We start from the raw sequence: 19,575 nt of genomic DNA on the forward strand, positions 1-19,575 counted from the left end.
AAATAGTAGAGAAAAAGGAGGCTGGAAAAGATACAGATAGCAGTACATTTGCCAGTAACATTGGGTATATTCGTTGTAAAACCAGCCATGGAAAAGGCAGTGATGTATCTGCATTCTTTTCATGTGGAGACGTGAGCCTGTTTAATGTCTTACATAGCATTGATCTTGGTTGCATGTGTGCTTTTTCTCTAGGCCTGACCATTTGTGGGCACAACTGCCTCCTGACGGCAGAGTGGATGTCTCCAAGTAAAATAGTGTGTCGAGTGGGACAAGCCAAAAATGACAAAGGGGACATCATCGTCACGACCAAGTCAGGTGGCAAAGGAACCTCGACAGTCTCTTTCAAGCTGCTCAAACCTGAAAAAATAGGTAATCCTCCTGATGACTATTTTAAAGAAGAATATGAAGAGTACTTTGTCTTTTAAAATTTGAGATGGGTAGATGAATGTAGAATTGACTTAGTTAGATTCCTTCTGTGTTTATCTGGTGGAGGTGGGGTGTGGGCTACAGTCTGCCTTGCTTGGAAGAGGGACCCAGGACACCATTGTCCTCAGAGATACGTGAAATCTCACACTGTCACGTTCAGAATCCCAGTTTTGGATGTTTGATCTTGATCTTAAGTGTAATGACAGTGTTTTTAAACTTATGTGGTTTGAAGTCAAGGTGAACAAGCCAAGACATCAGCACTGTCCAAGGAATGTTCCCTCTCCCTGCATCTCTGTCCTTCCAGCCACCCAGCCTGGGCTGCATTGGCCTTAGACAAGTGGCAGCCACTCTGTGCATGCTCCACAGCCCTCTGTAGCCACCTGCTGCCTCCTTTGTTAGCAATGGGTCTGGACTTGGCCTCGGGAGCAAGTCCTCAGTTCTGACGTGCTGTGTTTAATGGCAGAGCCTCATTCTTCATAAGTGAAAGTGGAGGGAGAATGTTACCTGCCTTGGGGGTTTGCAGAAGTTAGAACACAAAAGTAATGTTCAGCGTATTCCTTATAACTTTAAACTATTAATCTTATAACTTTAAACTATTTAAACGGTGACTTTAAACTATTGTCCTTTTGTCCTCTGCGCGTTCTTATCCCTCCTTCTAACGTAAGAGTGATGCCAGCTTGCTCATGTGACTCACACGTCTTGGCACAAGTACACAAATGTTTGTATAATACAGGAACATCAGCATCTTCGGCACAGTCACCCACACAGTAGGTCTCTTTACATAGAAAAATAAAATCTTTGACAATAGTCCCCCCATCCTCTCCTTCCTCCTCTCTCTAATTCTCTCCTTCCTTGTTTCAGAGTACTGGGTATTGAACCCAGGGTCTCATGTATGCTGGGCAAGCATTTCATGACCGAGCTGCACCCGCAGCCCTTATAAAAATTTTATTTTGAGACACAGTTTCATTAATTTGCCCTCCTGCCTCAGTCTCCTAAGCATGCCAACAGTTTTTGTTTCTTTAGAGTATAGAGCTTTCCTGTAGCATTATCTTCTACAAATTCCTGTATTTTTATATATTTGTGTGCCAAAATGGGCACAAATTCCTATATTTTAAATAAATGAACATTTTAAGAAATTTAAATGAAAGTTGAATGTGTGTACATATGTGCATTTATACTGTTACCTTATATATGGCATAAATATAAAATATTATACAACACACACACACACACACACACACACACACACATATATATAATATCCCTGTTTTTATTATTTATTTAACTTCTTTAAAAACTGAATTGAAATTAAAATGGGCATTTGTAGTTCGGATTTCTGGAGGAGATTGGAACGTCCTGATGCTGTCTAGCATCATTTCATAGCACACTGCAGCAGGTGAGGACACCAGTGTGTGTGGACCTAGTGTGTGCAGCTTGGGGGTGTCCCACTCTGGGCTCGAGGTATCTGGCCCGGCACAGCACCGTGGGTGCAGAGCTGGGGTTCACTGGAGCAGTGCCCTCCTAGTCCTCCGGGCCTTGCCGGTTCTGTGCTCTGGCTGCAGCCCGGCCTGGGTGCCGTGGTGGTAGCTGGCATGAGCTGGGCTGAGTGACAGAGCTGAGCACATGGGGATCCTGTGTAGGGCTGGCCGGGTCTCCCTGAGTATCTCGGTGTGTCTGCTTCACAACCTGTGTATTCCTTGGAAGTGCAGGGCCAATTTAATTACCGGCCATTTTGTTGAATTTACCTGGTTGATTTCAGCATAGCATAGAAAAAAACCTGCTGTTGTTTATCATGTAGAGCATTTCCAGCATTAGGAACAGTAAAAGCAATGAGAAATACGAAGTTGAATGTTCCTTTTGCATAACTATTCATGAAATCATGTTGGTATTTATAGAAGAAAAGAAAATGAGAGACATTTCTTGTGTTTTCAAGAATCATTTTTAAGAACGTTGGGATTTCATTGGTAGCAAAATGTCTGTAAGTAGCTTATGAAATTTGAAAGAAGAAACTGAGAATATTAAATATAAAGTCATATAAGTACAACAATGTATGTGATTTATCATAATTATATCAAGTATATAATCAAATATAAGTACAATCATGTATTTATCAAGTCACAAGCAAGAAACTTTTCACAAGTGTACACAATTTTAGTTTTCTCTTGAATAATCAGAAAATGTGGTTCATTTCATCTTCTTGATTAATCACCTGAATTTTATAATCAATTTAAACAGTATTATTTCACAATGTAGAAATATTGTATTTATTATTTGTAAGATTCATTTGTTTTTGCAGAACTTATTCTCTACTGAACTATATAAAATGAAACCATAAACTGAGAGGTGTTTTTGATTCCTTTTCATAGATTTTTAGTGGGGGTGGGTACTGAGGTTGGACCCAAGGGTGCTCCACCTCTGAGCTACACCCCCAGTGCTTTCCCACACTCTAAGTTGTTTTGAGATAGTGTATTGCAAAGCTTTGAACTTTTGATCTTCTCGCCTCAGCCTCATTGAGTAGCTGCGGAATCTTACTACTTTTAATTAAGTTACTAAGCATTAAAAAACAAAATCTGAGTAGTAGTGCCTTTAAATCTCGCACAGATCACTAGGCATTTTGAATGGGGTCTTTAAAAGCTAAAGCACTATGTGGTCATCTCTAATTACTGCTGGGCTTCTCCTTTCCATAGGCATTTTGGATCAGTCTGCTGTGTGGGTGGATGAAATGAATTATTATGATATGCGCACCGACAGGAATAAGGGAATCCCTCCTTTGTCCCTCCGTCCTGTGAATCCCCTTGGTGTTGAAATTGAAAAGTGAGTACCACTTTTCCCTCGGGTTCTTTCTCAGCTGCTCAGTCTTGTCCTTCAGTGAAAGGAGCTAACTTCAGAGCTTTGCGGGTGCAAGGCAGAGATGGCCCAGCTGGGAGGTGGCCGAACTCTCTACCTTTCTGTTTCTTCTGAGTTGAGACATTTGATGAGTAACATTCTTGTCCCCTTTGGTGTTAGGGGCGGAACCCAGGGCCTTGTGCATGCTGGGCCAGCTCTGTCCCTCTGATCTCCACCTTAGCTCCTCACCCATACCTTTTATGATATGAACTTATTATCTTCTCTGCAGTTGGTACGTTTTAAATATTCACACATATATGAAGTAAAATTGAAAGTAAAATTAACCATTTGCTTGAGTTTTCTAGAAATATTTTGGTATAATAAGGTCCAAAGGTACCTTTTATTTTGTTTATACTCTCTACCTATAGGTTTTACTGAACCAAGATTTATTTAACTTTAGTCATGTGTTTCAAGATGTTTTGCAACTGAATCTGGAGTTTCGTTTTTGTACTCCTTAGAATTGTGTTCTAGTGACTTTTATAACTAATACCTTTATCCTTCTATCTTACACAATTCTTCTGACATGCCAGTTATATTTCATTTATTTTCTGGCCTGTGTGATTCTGATTGTGGGTATATACTGAATTCTACTGTATAAACCTTTTAGGTGAAGGATTCCATGAGTGAACGCAGGCAAATGCGTAGAACATAGCACGTGGCTAACAGACATTAGTCACTATTACTGTGAAGCTTTGTTCTCCCTGGATATACACTGTGCGTTACTCTGCCACTTAGGGAAAGAATTTCTTTTCAATGGCTTCAGTTCACAGGGCAATAAATTATATTAAAAATTTGAAATAGTATTATGTATATTCAAGAAGTACTCCCCTGGGGATGATACCAATAGATTTTTAAGAAATTGTAATGTTTGCTAGTTATGAAATAATGGAAAATATTAGAGGATAAGTTTTTAACCGTTAAAATCACAATTCTCATTCAAACATAAAATGAATAGATGTCAAAGCTGTTAACTCATTAATTAATGGGAAAACCAAGAAGACACTAGAAGCAGTTCAGAGTTCAGTGCAGAGTCCTGATGGGAGTGAGGGTTCCTGAGCAGTGCAGAGCCAGCCCTGTGTGTGGTTGGCAGCCAAGCTCCCTATGAGCACTCTGTGGCCTGGTCCACACCACACCAGCCTGTGCTCCTGGTGCCCTCAGAGGTATGGAGTTGCTGCAGAGACAGGTGGGAAGGACACTGGGAGGGCCTCTGCTTGGGCAGACATGTCTGGGAGGCTTTTGTCCTTCCAAGAGCCTTTTGTATTTTTTTCCATGAGAAGAAAGGAAAAGGAAAGAGATTTCAGAAAGTAAGAAAATGAAAGATACAAATAGGAAAAGTATAGAAACCAAGAGGAAAGAATTTTTTGGCTGGAAAAATACTTTTCTAGCTGCCCTTCCAACCCCCCCGCAACCCATTTTTCCCCCTACGTATTCCAGGCTGGCCTCAAACTCTCAGTGATCGTCCTGCCTCAGCCTCTCATATGGTGGGATTACAGGTGTGTATCACTTTGCCTGGCTCGCTTGCTTACTTTCTTTCTTTCTTTCTTTCAAGATAACTGAAAAGAAAGCTACATTTATTACATTTATTTCATGTATTTTTTTTTTTTTTATGCAAAGAAATACTTGTGTTTTAGCGGTGCTGGGGAATTGAACCAAGGGGCTTGCACTTGCTAAGTGTATACTCTCCCACTGAGATGTATGTAGCCCCAGCCCTGCAAGGTAGGGCAGTCTTGTGTCAGAGAGAGAAAAGGAAGGGGAAGCAAAGTGTAACATGTTGATGTGGGCTTTGTTTTTCTGGCCCACTTAATATTTTTCAGATGAAAGCTGTGGTCTCTAAAGCACACTGTGGCTTTCAGATCAGTGTCATATTTTCTATCTTTTATTTCTGTTGACTGGAGTGGGCCCTTATTTTTTTAAAAATCGCAACTGTGGAGCAGGAAGCCATGGATGGCGTCTGTGACTTGGACAGTGCTAACCAGGAGGCTTGGAGCCTGCTGAGCTTCACTGTGGCCCTGCTGCATGGGGTGTGGGGTGCTGCAGGCTGTGTGTGGGAACCACTGTGCCCGCAGTGCCTTGCCCGGCCGGGCGCCAAGGGGATGTGATAGCAGGTGAGCACTGTGCCTCCCTGTGGGTTGGAGTTCCGTACACATTTGATCGGCAGCCCGGGCGCACACACTGTTGTTCAGTCCACAAGTCTAATGACTGGCGTTTATTGGCTAACTTTCACCATTGGAGCCCTTGATGTCCTTGAATTTTTAACTGATGTTTTTGCATACATAGTGCCATGGTACTTATAAAAATTTACTAATTGTTCAGAAAAAAACAACTTCACCTTGAGTTGAGACAGGAGTGGCTTGTAAAAGGTCTGTATTCTGATTTATTATGCCCATTGGCACAAGTATATATGTTCTCCGCATGGCTTTTCTTGTTATAGAGACAGACTAAGCCAAAGACAAGGTGACAGGCAGTTCACATTGATAGTCTTCACCAGGTTTTGCTTCTTGGAAGTGATACCCTCTGCCCCTGGGCAGGTGCTTTTGGTGATGTTTTGAGCCTGTGCTGGCATAGGGCTGAGAGTGGAGTGGTTGAGGGAGGGCTGTATGTGCCCTTTAGTCGTTTCTGAGGATCATCACCTGTGAATGGCTGTCTGGAGGGCAAACCCTGTATCTGTTCTTTTTCTACATGGTTTTCATTTTTCATTTTTTCCTTCTTTTGCTTTTTGTGGTCCTGGGGATTGAGCTGATTGAGTGCTAAGCTACAGCCCTACCCCTTTTTAAAATTTTATTTTGAAAGAGTGTTTTACTAAGTTGCCCAGTTTGACCTTGAACTTGTGAGTCTCCTGCCCTAGCCCCCTAAGTAGCTGAGATTACAGGCCTGTACTACGGTGTTTAGTTCTGTACATAGGTTTTAGAAGCGGCCCACATCTGATTTTTTTTCTAATCAGCTCAGCTTTCCAACAGAAAGAAGTGACTGATTTTCCTGTGATATTTAGAGGGCTACATTTAAAAAAATTGACAGCAAAATAATTCGTTACAGGAGTGTAGTTGGAAAGACCTTTGGAAGAATTCACCTTTTGGACAGAGTATATTTATGGGCTGTGATAGGGTGCTTATGTTGCAGTTAGAAAAATTAAAAAGAAACAACCAAAATAAACCCATCATATTTAATGTAACAGTGTAAACAGTGTTGCTAAAAATTGAAAGCTAAAAGAAGTAAGAAAAACAAGCACACACTCAGAGAATGACCTAAGACTACCCACTGCCCCTCAGCTTCTGGTTGTCATTTCTACAGATGTCCCCTTCACTATAGCAGGCTGCAGCTGTGCATTGCCCAGGGTCTCCTGACAGTGGGCAGTGGTTTTTTGTACACCACATTGATCAGTACTGCAAACAAGTCTCACAATGGAAAGCAAACACTGACACATTGTGAGCATCCCAGGAATTTTACATCTCTCTACCCTCCTTGTACACTCGGGGCTCACTTGTTTAGAAGGCTTAAATCTGAGCTTACACTGCCATCCAGTGGAAAACATTTTCGAGAGGAGCCTAGAGTTGTTAGTGATTGAAGCTATTTTGACTCCTTGATGAAAATGCTTCCTTAGTTCTCACAGAGTGTATGTTGCCTTCATTGTCTCACTCTGTGCTTAGAGATTGAAAGGCAGACTTGGTCTGAATCACTCAGGGTTCATCCAGCTTTTGCTGATCGGGGAGCTGTGATTTCGCTTGGGAGTGAGTATGCAAGCCCCATGCAAGCTGCAGGTGCCTGGAAACCATCCACTGTGCTGATATGGCACTTCTTCCTTTCCTGCTGCTGTTATAAGATCATTGGCATTGTCCTTCTTCCTAAGTCAACTCCTCCTCCACTGTCCCCTGCATTTTTACCTTTACAGGTTTGTGGTTGTGATTTTATTTCCTAAAATCCTCTGCCTCTTTGACAGTAGAAGCACTGGGGTCCAGTGTGACCTCTGAGGATGTGTACTCCTCTATAATGTAGGAGACCATGGCTTAAGCAGCTTCTGAGTGCCCGGATGGCTGAGTGCAGTGAAACATTGAGTCCCAGGGAACCAGTTCTCTTAAGAGGCCCTAAGCAGGCATTCCAACAACTCTTACCTAAAATGAAAAGTTTATATTTTTATACCCTTGAGCCTGTGATGGATGGAGTCTTGCTGTTTCCCAAGATGCCCTCAAGACATCTTTCTTTTTGTCCCTGTACAGTGTGTCTTTTTAGTGGTGCTAAGCTTTTTAGCAGCCGCACCTTCTTTGGCCCCAATTTCGCCATGGTTCCCTCTGGGCCAGAATTTTTAATTTTAAATTTTTATCCTCTGCCTTTTACCTCTGATTCTCACTCTAAATCTTAAAGTAACCAGTAGCACCCATACCACAGCCTGAATGTTGAACTGTCTTGAAATTTCCTTCACTAGGATTAGTTAATTTACTGTCCTTAATCTCAGTCTCCCAGAGTATCTCAAGACATGAGCAAAATATAAATTTTCCTCCACGGTGTAACACACATGACCTCTAGTCCAAAGGTCAAGGTGACCTGGTTTCCAGCTGAAATCTCCTGAGTCTGGCTTTTATTGTCTACATTCCTGTCAGCATTCTGGTCTTTTGAGCTGTGACCATTATTACCCATCAAGCTCTAAGGATCCGCTAGTTACCATGTCTAAATCTTTCCAAACTCCTCCAGCAAATCACTTCCAGAGGCTTCTAAGCTATGTGTTCAGGTACAGTCACAGTAATGACCCTACTTCTTTGAAACCACCTTTCTTTGATATTAGCTTTCTCATGCTGGCACAATACCCAACACCCACAACATAAAGAAAGAGAGGTTTAATTTGCTCCTGCATGATCAGCTGGTTCCAAGGCAGGACCTTCATGGTGGAAGAGGGTGGTGAAGCCAGGCTGCTTCGCTCATGGTGGTTGGAAAGTAGAGCAGGGGAAGAGTGCCAGAGAGGAAACGGGCAGGGGATTGAATGTAGTACCAACAGCCTGGCCTCCATAACTCACCAGACACATTGAGGAACATACTTTACTAATCTGCTATGCGTTTTGAATTCTGATGAAATTGATAGGCCTGAAATAATAGTCATAGAAGTGAATGCACATGGGAGCAGCCTTCAGGGAACCCGAGAAAATGCCCACAAGACTCTAGAAGGTTTGATCGCCCATGGACACAGAGCATAGGCCACCTATGACAGCACCAGGGACAAGCTCAGAAGGACTTCCCATTCTCACCTCTCCTTCTGTAACATCCCTGAGGGAAGGCATGGGGCCTGGTACCTGCCCCAGCCCCAAACATGCAGCTCATCACTTGTTACTCTTAGCCAGAAAGAAGATTCTACCTTGGAGCAAAGGAAGAATATTGATTCTGGGCTAGTGGCCTAGATTCTGGATTGAGGCTGTGTCTATAGACTCCCAAGTCAGAGTGAGTGGAAACATCCCTGGCTCTGCCCACATTTTTTTCTGGATAAACCCCTCTGTATACATTTTAAAGTTCCTAGGCTGTAGAATAACATTGAGTCCCATTTATACCTTACGAATCACTTGTCCAGTCTGTCAGGATCGGGTATATTTCAGTTGGAGGGTCAGCAAATCCGAGGAACATAGTGGAAAGGAAGGTTTGTGCAGGAGAGTCTGTGCTGTCTCAGGAGACTGAGACTTTGGGTTTGAACAGTGCAGTGGCAAATTCCACTCCTGGAGCCCCTTGACTGTGGAGCTTGGACTTCATCCTGCTCAGGGAGGGGCAGCCACAAAGACTGTCAGGTTGTGAGCCTCGCGGGGCGGGGTCAGGCTGTGTGTTTGCTCTCAGACACATGTAAGTGTAGGTGAGTCTGACCTATACTGGATGTTGACTTAGTGTTTAAATGGCTACTAAGCAAATTGATCCAGAAGTCATCCTGAAATGTAGGCAAGATAAGGGGCCTGCAGACAATGGAGCCTGTTATTATAAGCTTTCCTTAAAATCATTCTGCACACAGACATGTAAATGTGAGTGCTGTGTAATTAGAGGTGGGTTTATATAGTATTCCCATGCTTTCTTAGGCATTAAGATTTGGGGACAGGGGGCTGGGCAAATGCTCTACCCTATACTGCACCCCCAGCTCTGAGAGGTCTTAAAACAACTTTTGTATAGCTCTTTAATGAAAACATTTGAATAAAGCAAATTGCTATTTTTTAATTTCACTGTATCCAAATTTTGATTTTTATATATTTTGAGTGGGGAATGATTTCATATTTTTGATAGATTTTATAAAAAGCTCAATTTTATGTGTTGAATCTTTTAGATCTTATATTTATTGATATATTTTAAGTATTTCAGTTAATTTCTCATACACATTCAAAGTTTACATAGTAGAAATTCAGCTGTGATGTAGAAAATACATTAACTCTCAAATACAAACATGGCCTTGATCATTTATCGTGTGTAACCATAGGGTTTATATCTCTGTTGCACCAGCTGCTCAGTGGTGTCTGTTGCAGTTTTGTAGCAGTGGCAGTTATAATATATTTTAAATCTTTTTCTCCTCAGAAGTAAATTTCCCCAGAAGGACTTAGAAATGCTGTTCCATGGGATGAGTGCTGACTTCACAAGCGAGAACTTCTCAGCTGCCTGGTATCTGATAGAGAATCACTCAGGCGCCAGGTTTGTGGGTGCGGGGGAGAGCCAGGCGGGCTTTACCTGGGTGCTGACGGTGAGGTCACACAGAGCCAGACGCTTGGCCCGGCTCTGTATATGATCATGCAGTCCTGGATTGATGGGTTCTTTGACTGTGGTGAGTCTCAGAGTATCTGTTTCCTTATTTAGAAAATGAGGGACTGTTGGGGCCTCTTACTTCCTAGGATCATCTGATGTTTCTGTATGTTCCCTTATCTGTGCCATTTGTTCAGTTGCATAGTCTTAGCTGGGATCCTAAATTGTTGGTTTGATGGGATATAGCTCCCTGTTTACATGACGTGAACGTTTTACGTTCTTGCATAAAATACAAAGCCCATTGCTTTTTCTGCTGCAGCATACTGTAAGACTTGGCGTAAAATTAGATAAAAATTGGACACTCGTATATCCAAGTTAAAATGTTCCTTTTGTCTGCCAGTTATATTTTACCCACTCTATAAAAGCAGATTTGTGACTTCTTTGCAAGTTTTATTTAAAAGTTAGAACATTTGGAAAAACAAATGGCTTTTTGCTTAAAATTTATATTCTGGAGAAGTCAACTTGTTGACTTTAAAATATACCTTAGTAAATTGTAATACCTTAATAAACTTTATTCATTTATTAATAATACCTTCATTCATATATTAGGATGAAAACCATTTCTAAAAAAATTGGTGTATATGAATGTGGCCTGATGTCTGAGGTGAGCTCTTTTTGAAGGTGATGCAATTTTACGTTATGCGCATTGTTTTCTGTTACTCTGAATCAGACTGTGGGGTGCTCTCCTACTGAGCTACATCCTCAGGCCTTTTTATTTTTCATTTTGAGACAGATTCTCACTGAGTTGCCCAGGCTGGGCTTAGACTTTGTCCTCCTGGCTCAGCCTCCTGAGTTGTTGAGATCACATAGTCATGCCCAACGTGTTTCCTTACTGGAGCTCAGAATTGAGCTCTGTTTTGTGTATAGAGCTGTAATGGTACCCAATAACATGTTCAAGTTTTACAGCCAGATTTTTGTTACTCAAATGGAAATAAAGCTTCTGAAATTCACAAGCCTATGTTTTCATTCTCTCTGTTTGAGAGACAAGAGGTAAGAACACCAAAGTTTTCTCAGTTACAGTGTACTGACCCACAGGTCGTAGGCAGTTTTGTTAGCAGGGGCATGAGGGCTGTGCCATGCTTTGCACTTATACTGCTAGTGCCCCAAGGTGTGCAGCTGGGTGCTCAGGGAGCCTGCCATTGGCACACAGTCCAGCACTGCAAGAGCTGTGTCTTCCTGTCAGGTACAAAACATCCAAAGCCCTTTACCTGGAAAATCGTGTTTGATTATATGTAGATTCTTAAAATACATATACATTTACTTCTTATGGGCCTGGTATTTGAAATTACCATTGAGACTACAGAACTCTTTATAGCTGTTGTAATTTAAGCATCATAATAAAAGTTTTAGATCTAGAGAAGAATTTGAAAGTTGTGTGTCTTTATTTATTTATTTATTTATTTTTTTGGCACTGGGGATTGAACTCTGGTCCTTGAGCTTGCAAAGCAGGCCACCGAACTGCTGAGCTAAATCCCCAGCCCTGAAAGTTGTGTGTCTTTAAATGGTTACATGTTATACTGATCTGTATGTGTCTTGTCTTAGGTTTTGGTATTCCTAGTGTGTTATGCTTAATGGATTGCCTTGTTTCTTTTCTGCTTGTGAGGAGTCTCAAATGTTTGGATTCTGTGTTTCCTTTCAGTTTTGAGCAGCTCAAGATGGCAGTGACCAACCTGAAGAGGCAGGCCAACAAGAAGAGTGAGGGCAGCCTGGCCTGCGTGAAGGGGGGGCTCAGCACATTCTTCGAGGCTCAGGATGCCCTCTCAGGTAAGCCAACCCCAGGACCATGTGCTGGAGCTTCCCAGGGAAATCTGAGCCTGTGCTTGTCACGTATTTACGGGGTGCGACTTGGGGTCCGTAGTTATAAAAGCAGAGGTTAAAACGAACCATAAATGCTTATTGCGGAAGAGGCTGGAATCTCTTTGAAGGCCTGATACTTTAAGTATTTGCTTCCAAGGCTTTGTTGACCCATCTCATGTGGTGAAATGAAGACTGCCTTCCCTCTCTGAGGCCCAGGCTTCGGGGCTGGTAAAAATTAAATTCCACTGGGTGAAGTTTCAGAATTCTGAAAACCACACACATGTGCCTAATTCTGTCAGCGTGGCCCATTCGGCGTTGGTTTGGACAGGACTGAGAGGCGTCGCTGTGTCAGCCATTGTCTCACCATCCTGGTTACATGAGCAGAGCCAGCTGTGTGCTCTCTTCCTGCCTGCATCTCCATATGTGAAGGAGGTTGTGTGAAGTAGGAGTAGCACAGCTTTCAACATTTCAACAGAGTATTGGGTAGTGTCCTAAACTACCTTTGTTTAAAAAAAATTTAATTATATTTGTTTCATGAAAAATAAAGTATATTACTAAACGTTGACTCCTTTTATTTTTTATTTCTTTTAGGCAGCATCTCCCTTTGTAGTTCAGGTTGGCCCTCAAACTCACTATGTAGCCCAGGCTAGCCTCAAATTGGAGGCAATCCTCCTGCCTCAGCTTCCTTACTGCTGGAATTACAGGTGTGTGCCACCGTGCCCAGCTTACTCCATTTATTTTTTTAAAAGTTTCTTAGTACATGTTTGCAGCACCTATTTAATAAAGATTAACTCAGTTCTATTTAGAAGTGAAGGTCTCTACTCAGGTACTGGTGTAACTGGGTATCTATAAGTCTAATATTATCTGTTAAGAGATTGCATCATCTTCTGTTCCACAAAGACAGTTTACTTTAAATTCGTTGATATTCTTAATGTAGAGAAATCTTTGTTTTTAAAAATATGTGCCTCCTTAGTGGTGGCCCTTTCCCTGCAGGTGGGGGCAGGGCCCTGAAGAGTCTGGTGTGAGTAGTGGAAAGGGTGTTGCCTCAGGTCCTGGTCCTGATGTGGCGCTTGTCTCCCTTGGGTTATCTCTGTCCTTCTCGGTGTCAGCAGTTATTCTCATCTATCAGCAAGAGATGCGAGCATGAAAAACAATCTGTGTTTGCAAGTTTTGTGGCTTATATTCTCTTGATATTAATGTTATAATGGGTTATTTATATTTACATGCACGTGAATGTGGCTTTATTTGTGGTTTTGCTTCTAAAAATGGCTTCACTATTGGCAAACTTTAAGAAGTTTTGTGTGGTGTGTTAAATTTATGTAGTCTCATTTACTAGATATTTGCCCTAGGAATATATTGCCAATTTAAAATTTAACAAAGATAATGCTGACCAACTAGTAATGAGTAAACACCTTTATGGGATGTAGAAAATCATTATAATAGTAAATTAGAAAACTTTAGATTCTGACCCTAGTTGTTAAAATATGCATATTACAGAAAACATTAAACAGATAACTGACAACTTCTATTGTAGAGGTAATCATAATATTTTTATATTTCCTTTTCTCAACTTATATTTATATCTCCAGTTATCCCCAAATTTTTCTTGTATATTTGTTCAAATAAAGATTCAAACAAAGCACAGGTATTTCATTTATTTTGAATCTCTTTGGGATCTTTTGAAGTAGAGTGGTCTGCCACCCCCCCATCTTTTTTTATGTTGCTGAAGAAACAAGTTCAGTTTTCTTTGAACTGCTTGACCTTGGGTAACTCTGACAGTCAGTTTGACCGTGTCCCACCCTGCCACATGAGTCCTGCAGTGTCCGGTTGTCCCCGCTGGGGAGACCACTGTGGCTCAGTGGCTGTGAGGCCTGCAGTGGGCACCGGCAGCTGGTGTGTAACACACAGTATTAAAACTATTATTTTGGTTTTTTTTTTTTCTTCTTGAAATCCTTTATTGCATGAAGTTTTTTATGTTTTTTTTAGCATTGTGTTATAATTGCATTCTTTAATTTTGATTGGCAGGTTTTCCCTGTGTTTAAAGCCTGTGTGTGCTTTGAAAGTGGGGCGGCTGTTCTCCCTTGATGCCATGTTAGCATGGGTTTGGCACTATGCTCTACGGACTCAGAGCTCACTTACAGCTGTTGCACTTACAGTTACAATTTATTGTAGGGGGAAGGTACAGATTGCAGCAGAGAAAAGGAACTATTGGGTAGGGCCTAGGCAAGTTCTCTCTGTGAAGCTTTTAGTTCCTGTCTCCCCCGGGACGTGGACAGCACTGCCGCCCATAGTACCTGGCCTCCCTGCTTATCAGCACATCCCAGAGCTTAGAGATCTTCTCAGGAGCTGAGGGCGAAAGCCAGGCCTAATTTTGGAAGGGGGTATGTGTGTGATTAAATTCATCACTGTGTAATAAAAATGTTAACATTTTACATTCTTCACTCTGTAAGTATTTAAGATTATCCATAATATTCTTTAAAAAATTTTTTTTTATTGGTGCTGAGGACGTAACTTAGGACCTTACTCATGTTAGGCTGTATCATAACCCTATCCACAATATTTTTTAAAATAAACTTTCAGAAGTGTTTTATTTTGGCCTTTGTCTTGCAAACAACACATGGCAGGATTTTTACTTTTAAAATACCATTGTGAGAACCTTTGCCTTTTAATAGAAGAATTTAAACCATTTACACTTACCATAATTAAAATTTTGTGTTTTCTTTTTCAGTTATTCTTTATTTTTCTCTTTCCTGTGTAAACCATATGTTTGGAGATCTGTGAGAAATGTTTTAAAATTCTATTATACATTGTTGTCTTCTGTTGAGAGTGACAACAGTTCAGCCCCCCATTTTCTGTGATATTTTTTCCTGATTTTAATTTAATTTGAAGTTATAGATCCAGCTTATTTCTTTACATTTTCTTTTCCCTTTCATTGTTGTTCAATTTATTTTTGTTTTTGCATTTAATTTTTTAAGTTTGAACAGCAAGGGATATTATTTGTGTCATGTTTTTGAATTCTTGAATGTTTAAAAGTATCTTCTGTCTTCATACATGAACAATTGCTGCTCTGGAAGAGAATCATTTTTTGAAGGGATTGATCCAGTGACTGTTGGTGTTATAGAGAAGAAATTCTGAGCTAATGTTCTTTTCTTTGTTGGTTATTTGTTTTTGTCTGTACCTGAATACTGTGTCAGCCTGCTTGCTTGTTGCTGTACCACGGTACTCGAGGTAAATACCTTAAAGGAGAGGTTTACTTCAGCTCACAAGGCCAAAGTTCCATCCATGGTCAGCAGGCTGTCTTGATTTTGGCCCAGTTGCTGTGCATTGCAGTGGGGGTTGTGGGGAAACAGCACTGCCCCCTTCACAGTGGTGGAAAGCAGAGAGAGAGCCAGTGAGAAGGGCCCGGAGAGGATGTGGCCTTCAGAGGCAGCGCCCTGCTTCTTGCATTGTGATTCTCAGCCTGGAGTTCCCACCACCTCTGGCAGTGCCACCCGTGGCGTGAGGGCCCGAACCTTTCACTTGGGGCCACGGGTTCAAGATATGAACTCATGCCCTGTTCTTCCTCCCGTCTGTCTTTGGTTGCTTAAAAGATGTATTTATTTATCCTTGAATTTTAAAAAGGAGGGAAGAGGGAGAGCCAGGAAGGTGAGGGGAGCAGAGGGGACAAAGGGAGGGAGGAGAAGAAGGAAGGAAGGCGCTTCTGCAGGATGTACTGAGTGCAGGTCTTGCTTTTTTTTCACTTTACCTGTCATCACCCTTGGGCATCTGTAGACCTGGAATCTCCAGTTCTGAGAACCTTTCCTCTTTCGTGTCAGGTGTGTCTGGTCCCTAATTGGCTGTGTATAAACATGTGGCTTGTGTGCATGGTGCCCAGCACCTCTCTCTCCCAGTAGGTGCTCCAGTTGCCCTGAGGTGTGGGGATATCAGTTGCTAAATGCTTGGCAGAAGAAGGAGTTACTGAAGGTGAGGACTGCAGTCTTGAATGTACATAATTTTGGAAAGATCAGAGAACGTGTCTGGCCTATGCTTTCTCTCCAGTGTCTCAGAGTTTGGGATGCAGAAAGGGCTGGGCTCTGTCACTGCCTGCCTGCGCTCAGGTTGTTGTCTTCTCTTCCCCGTGACTGAGTGGATGGCTCGGGCCAGCCCACCTCTGTTTTCATTCCATCTCTGTCAGCTAGTAAATAGCCTTGGTTGAGTATCTACAACTATTTAAGCCAGAACCTGAGAAGCAGTGTGTCTGGAATAATGTACCTGCCATCCTTAACCTCCATATTTTCAGTTTTTCCCTTTCTCAATATCCTGTAAAAACCAGACTTCCATTTTCCAACGCTGAGACTCCGCTCTTCTCTTCCAGGCCCTTGACTCCTTGGCAGCCCTGAGTCTGGGCAGCTTTGAGGTCCGCCATTGGCAGAGGTGGTCGCAGGTCCTGGTCACACTGAGGGCTCCCCAAGCCTCTGAGGGGTGCCTCTGCCCTGCCTCCTTTGCTCAGCGTCCGTTCTCTGTGCACCCTTGGGGCTCCGGCGTTCAGGTTGTGGTGCAGCTCACTCTTGTCTTCTCATGTGGCCCTCTTTAGAGCAGAGGACTTTGTGCTCCGCATGCTTCCCATCTCTGGCGTCTGCAGTGCGAGGCAGAGGGCACATCATTGCAGGGTGTGTGGCAGAACGGACCGCTGCCTCATGTCCAGCACACGGAGAAGAGACAGGGAGGCCAGGGCTCTGTAGCCCTTTTGGGTGTGTCTCAGTGTCCTCTTCCTGTCCCTGTCCTTGAGAGCAACTCTCGGAGACCCTCAGCATCCAAACTGGAGCGTGCACAGATATGGTAGAATAAAAAGTAGGAACTAGAAGTTTGTGAGACTAAATGTGGTGGCTGCTCCTCACTTGCCCTGGTCACCTGTGCAGCTGTGCAGTCCTCAGAGCCTGGCACACCTGCCAGATGAGGTCACCGTCTGCTTCAGTGCAGCCTGTGAGTGAAGAGTGGCTGTGTTTGTCAGGTTGCTGGAAGCAGAGGAAGAAGAACTGCAGTGATGGCGTGTGGCAGAGCAGTGGAGCGCTTGCCGTCTGGGTGTCCACAGCAGCCGCACAGGCACTGACTCGCGGGTGTCACAGTGTTGCCTGTGTGCCCTGCCATTCCCTGGGGCCTCACTGCTAGGCAAGTTTATATAAATGTGTGGCAGGCATTTGATCTTTTTGATGGAAATTACAAATGAGACAGACACCTCTGTTTCATTCAACTTAAGTAAAATGATCAAATAATTCCAGTGAATCTATAAGCCTGGTTTTACTTCTAGTAGTACTTTTATACATATCTTATTTTTGTTCCCAAACGGACTCAGTTTAATAGCTGCTTCACATATTTAAGTTTTAATAGGTTAGAAACAATAACAAACCTATGATCATGTACCAAGTTTCTTATTGAGTTATTCTATTTAAAAATGTTTTCAGAGAAAATAAAAGGTCAAGTTAAGCAGACATTGGGGTGTTTGGTTTAATTTTCTGGAAAGTAGGACTGCCTTTATCAGATCCCAGTCTTGGCCCTCACGCTTGGCTGGCTGCTGACAGTGGCTCTGCTGTGTGGCGGGGTGGGAGGAGCTGCTGCGTCTGCAACAAGAGCTGTAAACGGAGTGGGGATGGGCTCACCTTGCGCTGACCCCCATCTGCCATGGGTCGCGTCAGCATCACTGTGGTTGACGCCGGAGGCCGGGCCGTGTGGGGTGCAGTTTCTCACTGCCTGGCGGACCACATGTTGGCCACTTGGGAGAAGGTGCCAGGCACCCTGAGTTCTTGGGCAAGTGGGGTGTGGGGGGGTGTCAGCAGCGTTTAAATGGAGAATGTGAGCAGGTTTGCTCGCATGTTTGAAGCATGATCTGTTGGGAAATCTGTTGGGCTTGGCTTTTTAATACTTAGGCATAGTCTGCCTCCTTTCCTTAAGGTGACGGAAGTTCTTGCCCACCTAACTTTACAAGTTGAAGTTAAACATAAGCTTTGATGCATGGAAACATTCTGTGTCATTCTTGACACATCCAAATTTGAAGCATTAAAGAAATTACTTTCCCTTCACTCCTGAAATTGGCCAAGACACTTAAAAGTACAGTGGCTGTTTTTTTAACCACATGTATTTCTTATTCTTTCTAGGAATGTCTGTCTTCAACAGAGGAGCAGCCTGTTCATTTTAGAATTTCAAATAAAATTTGAATGCAGCTTTACAAGAAAAAATATTTAAGGGAACAAAATATGGGATAATTAAAAGAAGTGGAGAAATAGTTATTAGGCATTGCGAACCGGTTCCTAATGCCTTTGAGCAATGAATTTGCCAGTGATCAGGAGAAACGCGTTGAAAACCATAGAGGCCTCAGGGAGAAATGGACACACACTCACACAGGCACACTTCTGCTTTTTTTGTTTAGTAATAAATCTGTCGCCTGTGGCTCGTGGATTGTGGCACTCTGAGTCCTTTTTAAGAAAGAATGTTACTTTACTGTGTGGATGTTGGAGAATAACTAGCACTTGGTGATGTAATTGCTGTCAAGCCATAGAGTTAAGCATCTTGCGTGTAGGTTTTCATTACAGCAAATTATGGGAAATAAGAGAAATCCTGAATGTTTTAGTAGCCGGTTCTTTGGGGAGAGGAGGCCTCTTACTCTCAACTGAGTACAGTTCCCAGCTGACACAGTACGTTTATCGTTCTCATCTGAGGGCCTGAGAACGGAATCTCGGACCTCCCGAGCTGCCTGTCTGCACCGTGTGTGCGGGGTGGGGTGCGGCCCGGGCCCTGGGACTGCTCTGCTCCAGCATGCGATTTGCTTTTGGCTCTGCGACTTTGTTTAGGTTTGTGGAGCTTGGTTTTCTTATCTGTGCAGTAGAAATGGTATTGGAACATCTCATGAGTCTGCAAATGTGTATTAGACACTGCATTGCTCAGCTTCTCATCACGCTTCAGTTAAATATGTTGTGCTATTTTTATTACTTTTTATTACATCACAATTTCAAATTGAATTTATGTTTGACTATTTTGTTTGGAAAATTTTCTTCACATACATAAGTCTGATTTTCTCTGCTTAAAACCTCCCCTCTTGTGTAATTTATATATCCAGAGTCGATGTATTAGTAGATACTGCTAGATATATTTTGGGAACCTTCAGGAAATTGTTTATTGTGAGGAGAACAGAAAATATATATTGCCATGTTGTATTCTGAAGCTGAAATTACATGTTTTTGAGGCTGGTAGATTCCAAATTGTCATATTTCTGTCTTTTAAATTTTTATCTTTATTCATACCTGTTTGCAGCACGCAGTGATCACGTTGTCCTGGGCATTTGGTGCCTGGCCCAGTTCTTTTCTACCCCTTCTTCCCTACCCTCCCCTTGCAGATGTGGGACTGAGGAGGAGACCGGCTAAATAGTGGGCTCACGAGTGAGACCCAGTATCTTAGGTGTCTTAGGTCTCTCTGTGCTTTTCTCCTTTTCTTTTTTTCCATCCAGCTGGTTTCATCACTCAGTCTTGAGGGTCAGCTGATGAAAGCACATGTCTTATGTGCTATTTTAATAACGAAAAACTCTGAATAACTTAGATACTGTCTGCTGGGGACTTTGCAGAGCACTGCATGTTTATGCTCCTTTCCAGTGGTGAAAAATAATATAACTAACTATCTTTTACAGCTGTTTAAAAACATCATTTTGATGTAATATCTTCCTACCCATTCAAATGCCTGCCTGTATTTTAA

General features: G+C 42.4%; 1 protein-coding gene across 4 annotated transcripts in view; it reads left to right on the forward strand.

Moving 5' to 3' along the window:
• The window catches only part of Exoc2 (exocyst complex component 2), a 133,369-nt gene that overhangs the window by 25,735 nt on the left and 88,059 nt on the right, over positions 1-19,575 (forward strand). For all 4 annotated transcript variants that reach the window (XM_010622735.3, XM_010622734.3, XM_010622732.3 and 1 more), the window contains 4 exons: positions 193-369; positions 3,114-3,240; positions 9,838-9,951; positions 11,699-11,823. In XM_010622735.3, the coding sequence (XP_010621037.1) occupies positions 193-369; positions 3,114-3,240; positions 9,838-9,951; positions 11,699-11,823 (543 nt within the window). The remainder of the gene's footprint in view (positions 1-192; positions 370-3,113; positions 3,241-9,837; positions 9,952-11,698; positions 11,824-19,575) is intronic.

Source organism: Fukomys damarensis, unplaced genomic scaffold, assembly GCF_012274545.1.
Source record: "Fukomys damarensis isolate Sample0158 unplaced genomic scaffold, DMR_v1.0_HiC HiC_scaffold_10, whole genome shotgun sequence".
Classification (NCBI taxonomy): Eukaryota; Metazoa; Chordata; class Mammalia; order Rodentia; family Bathyergidae; genus Fukomys; species Fukomys damarensis.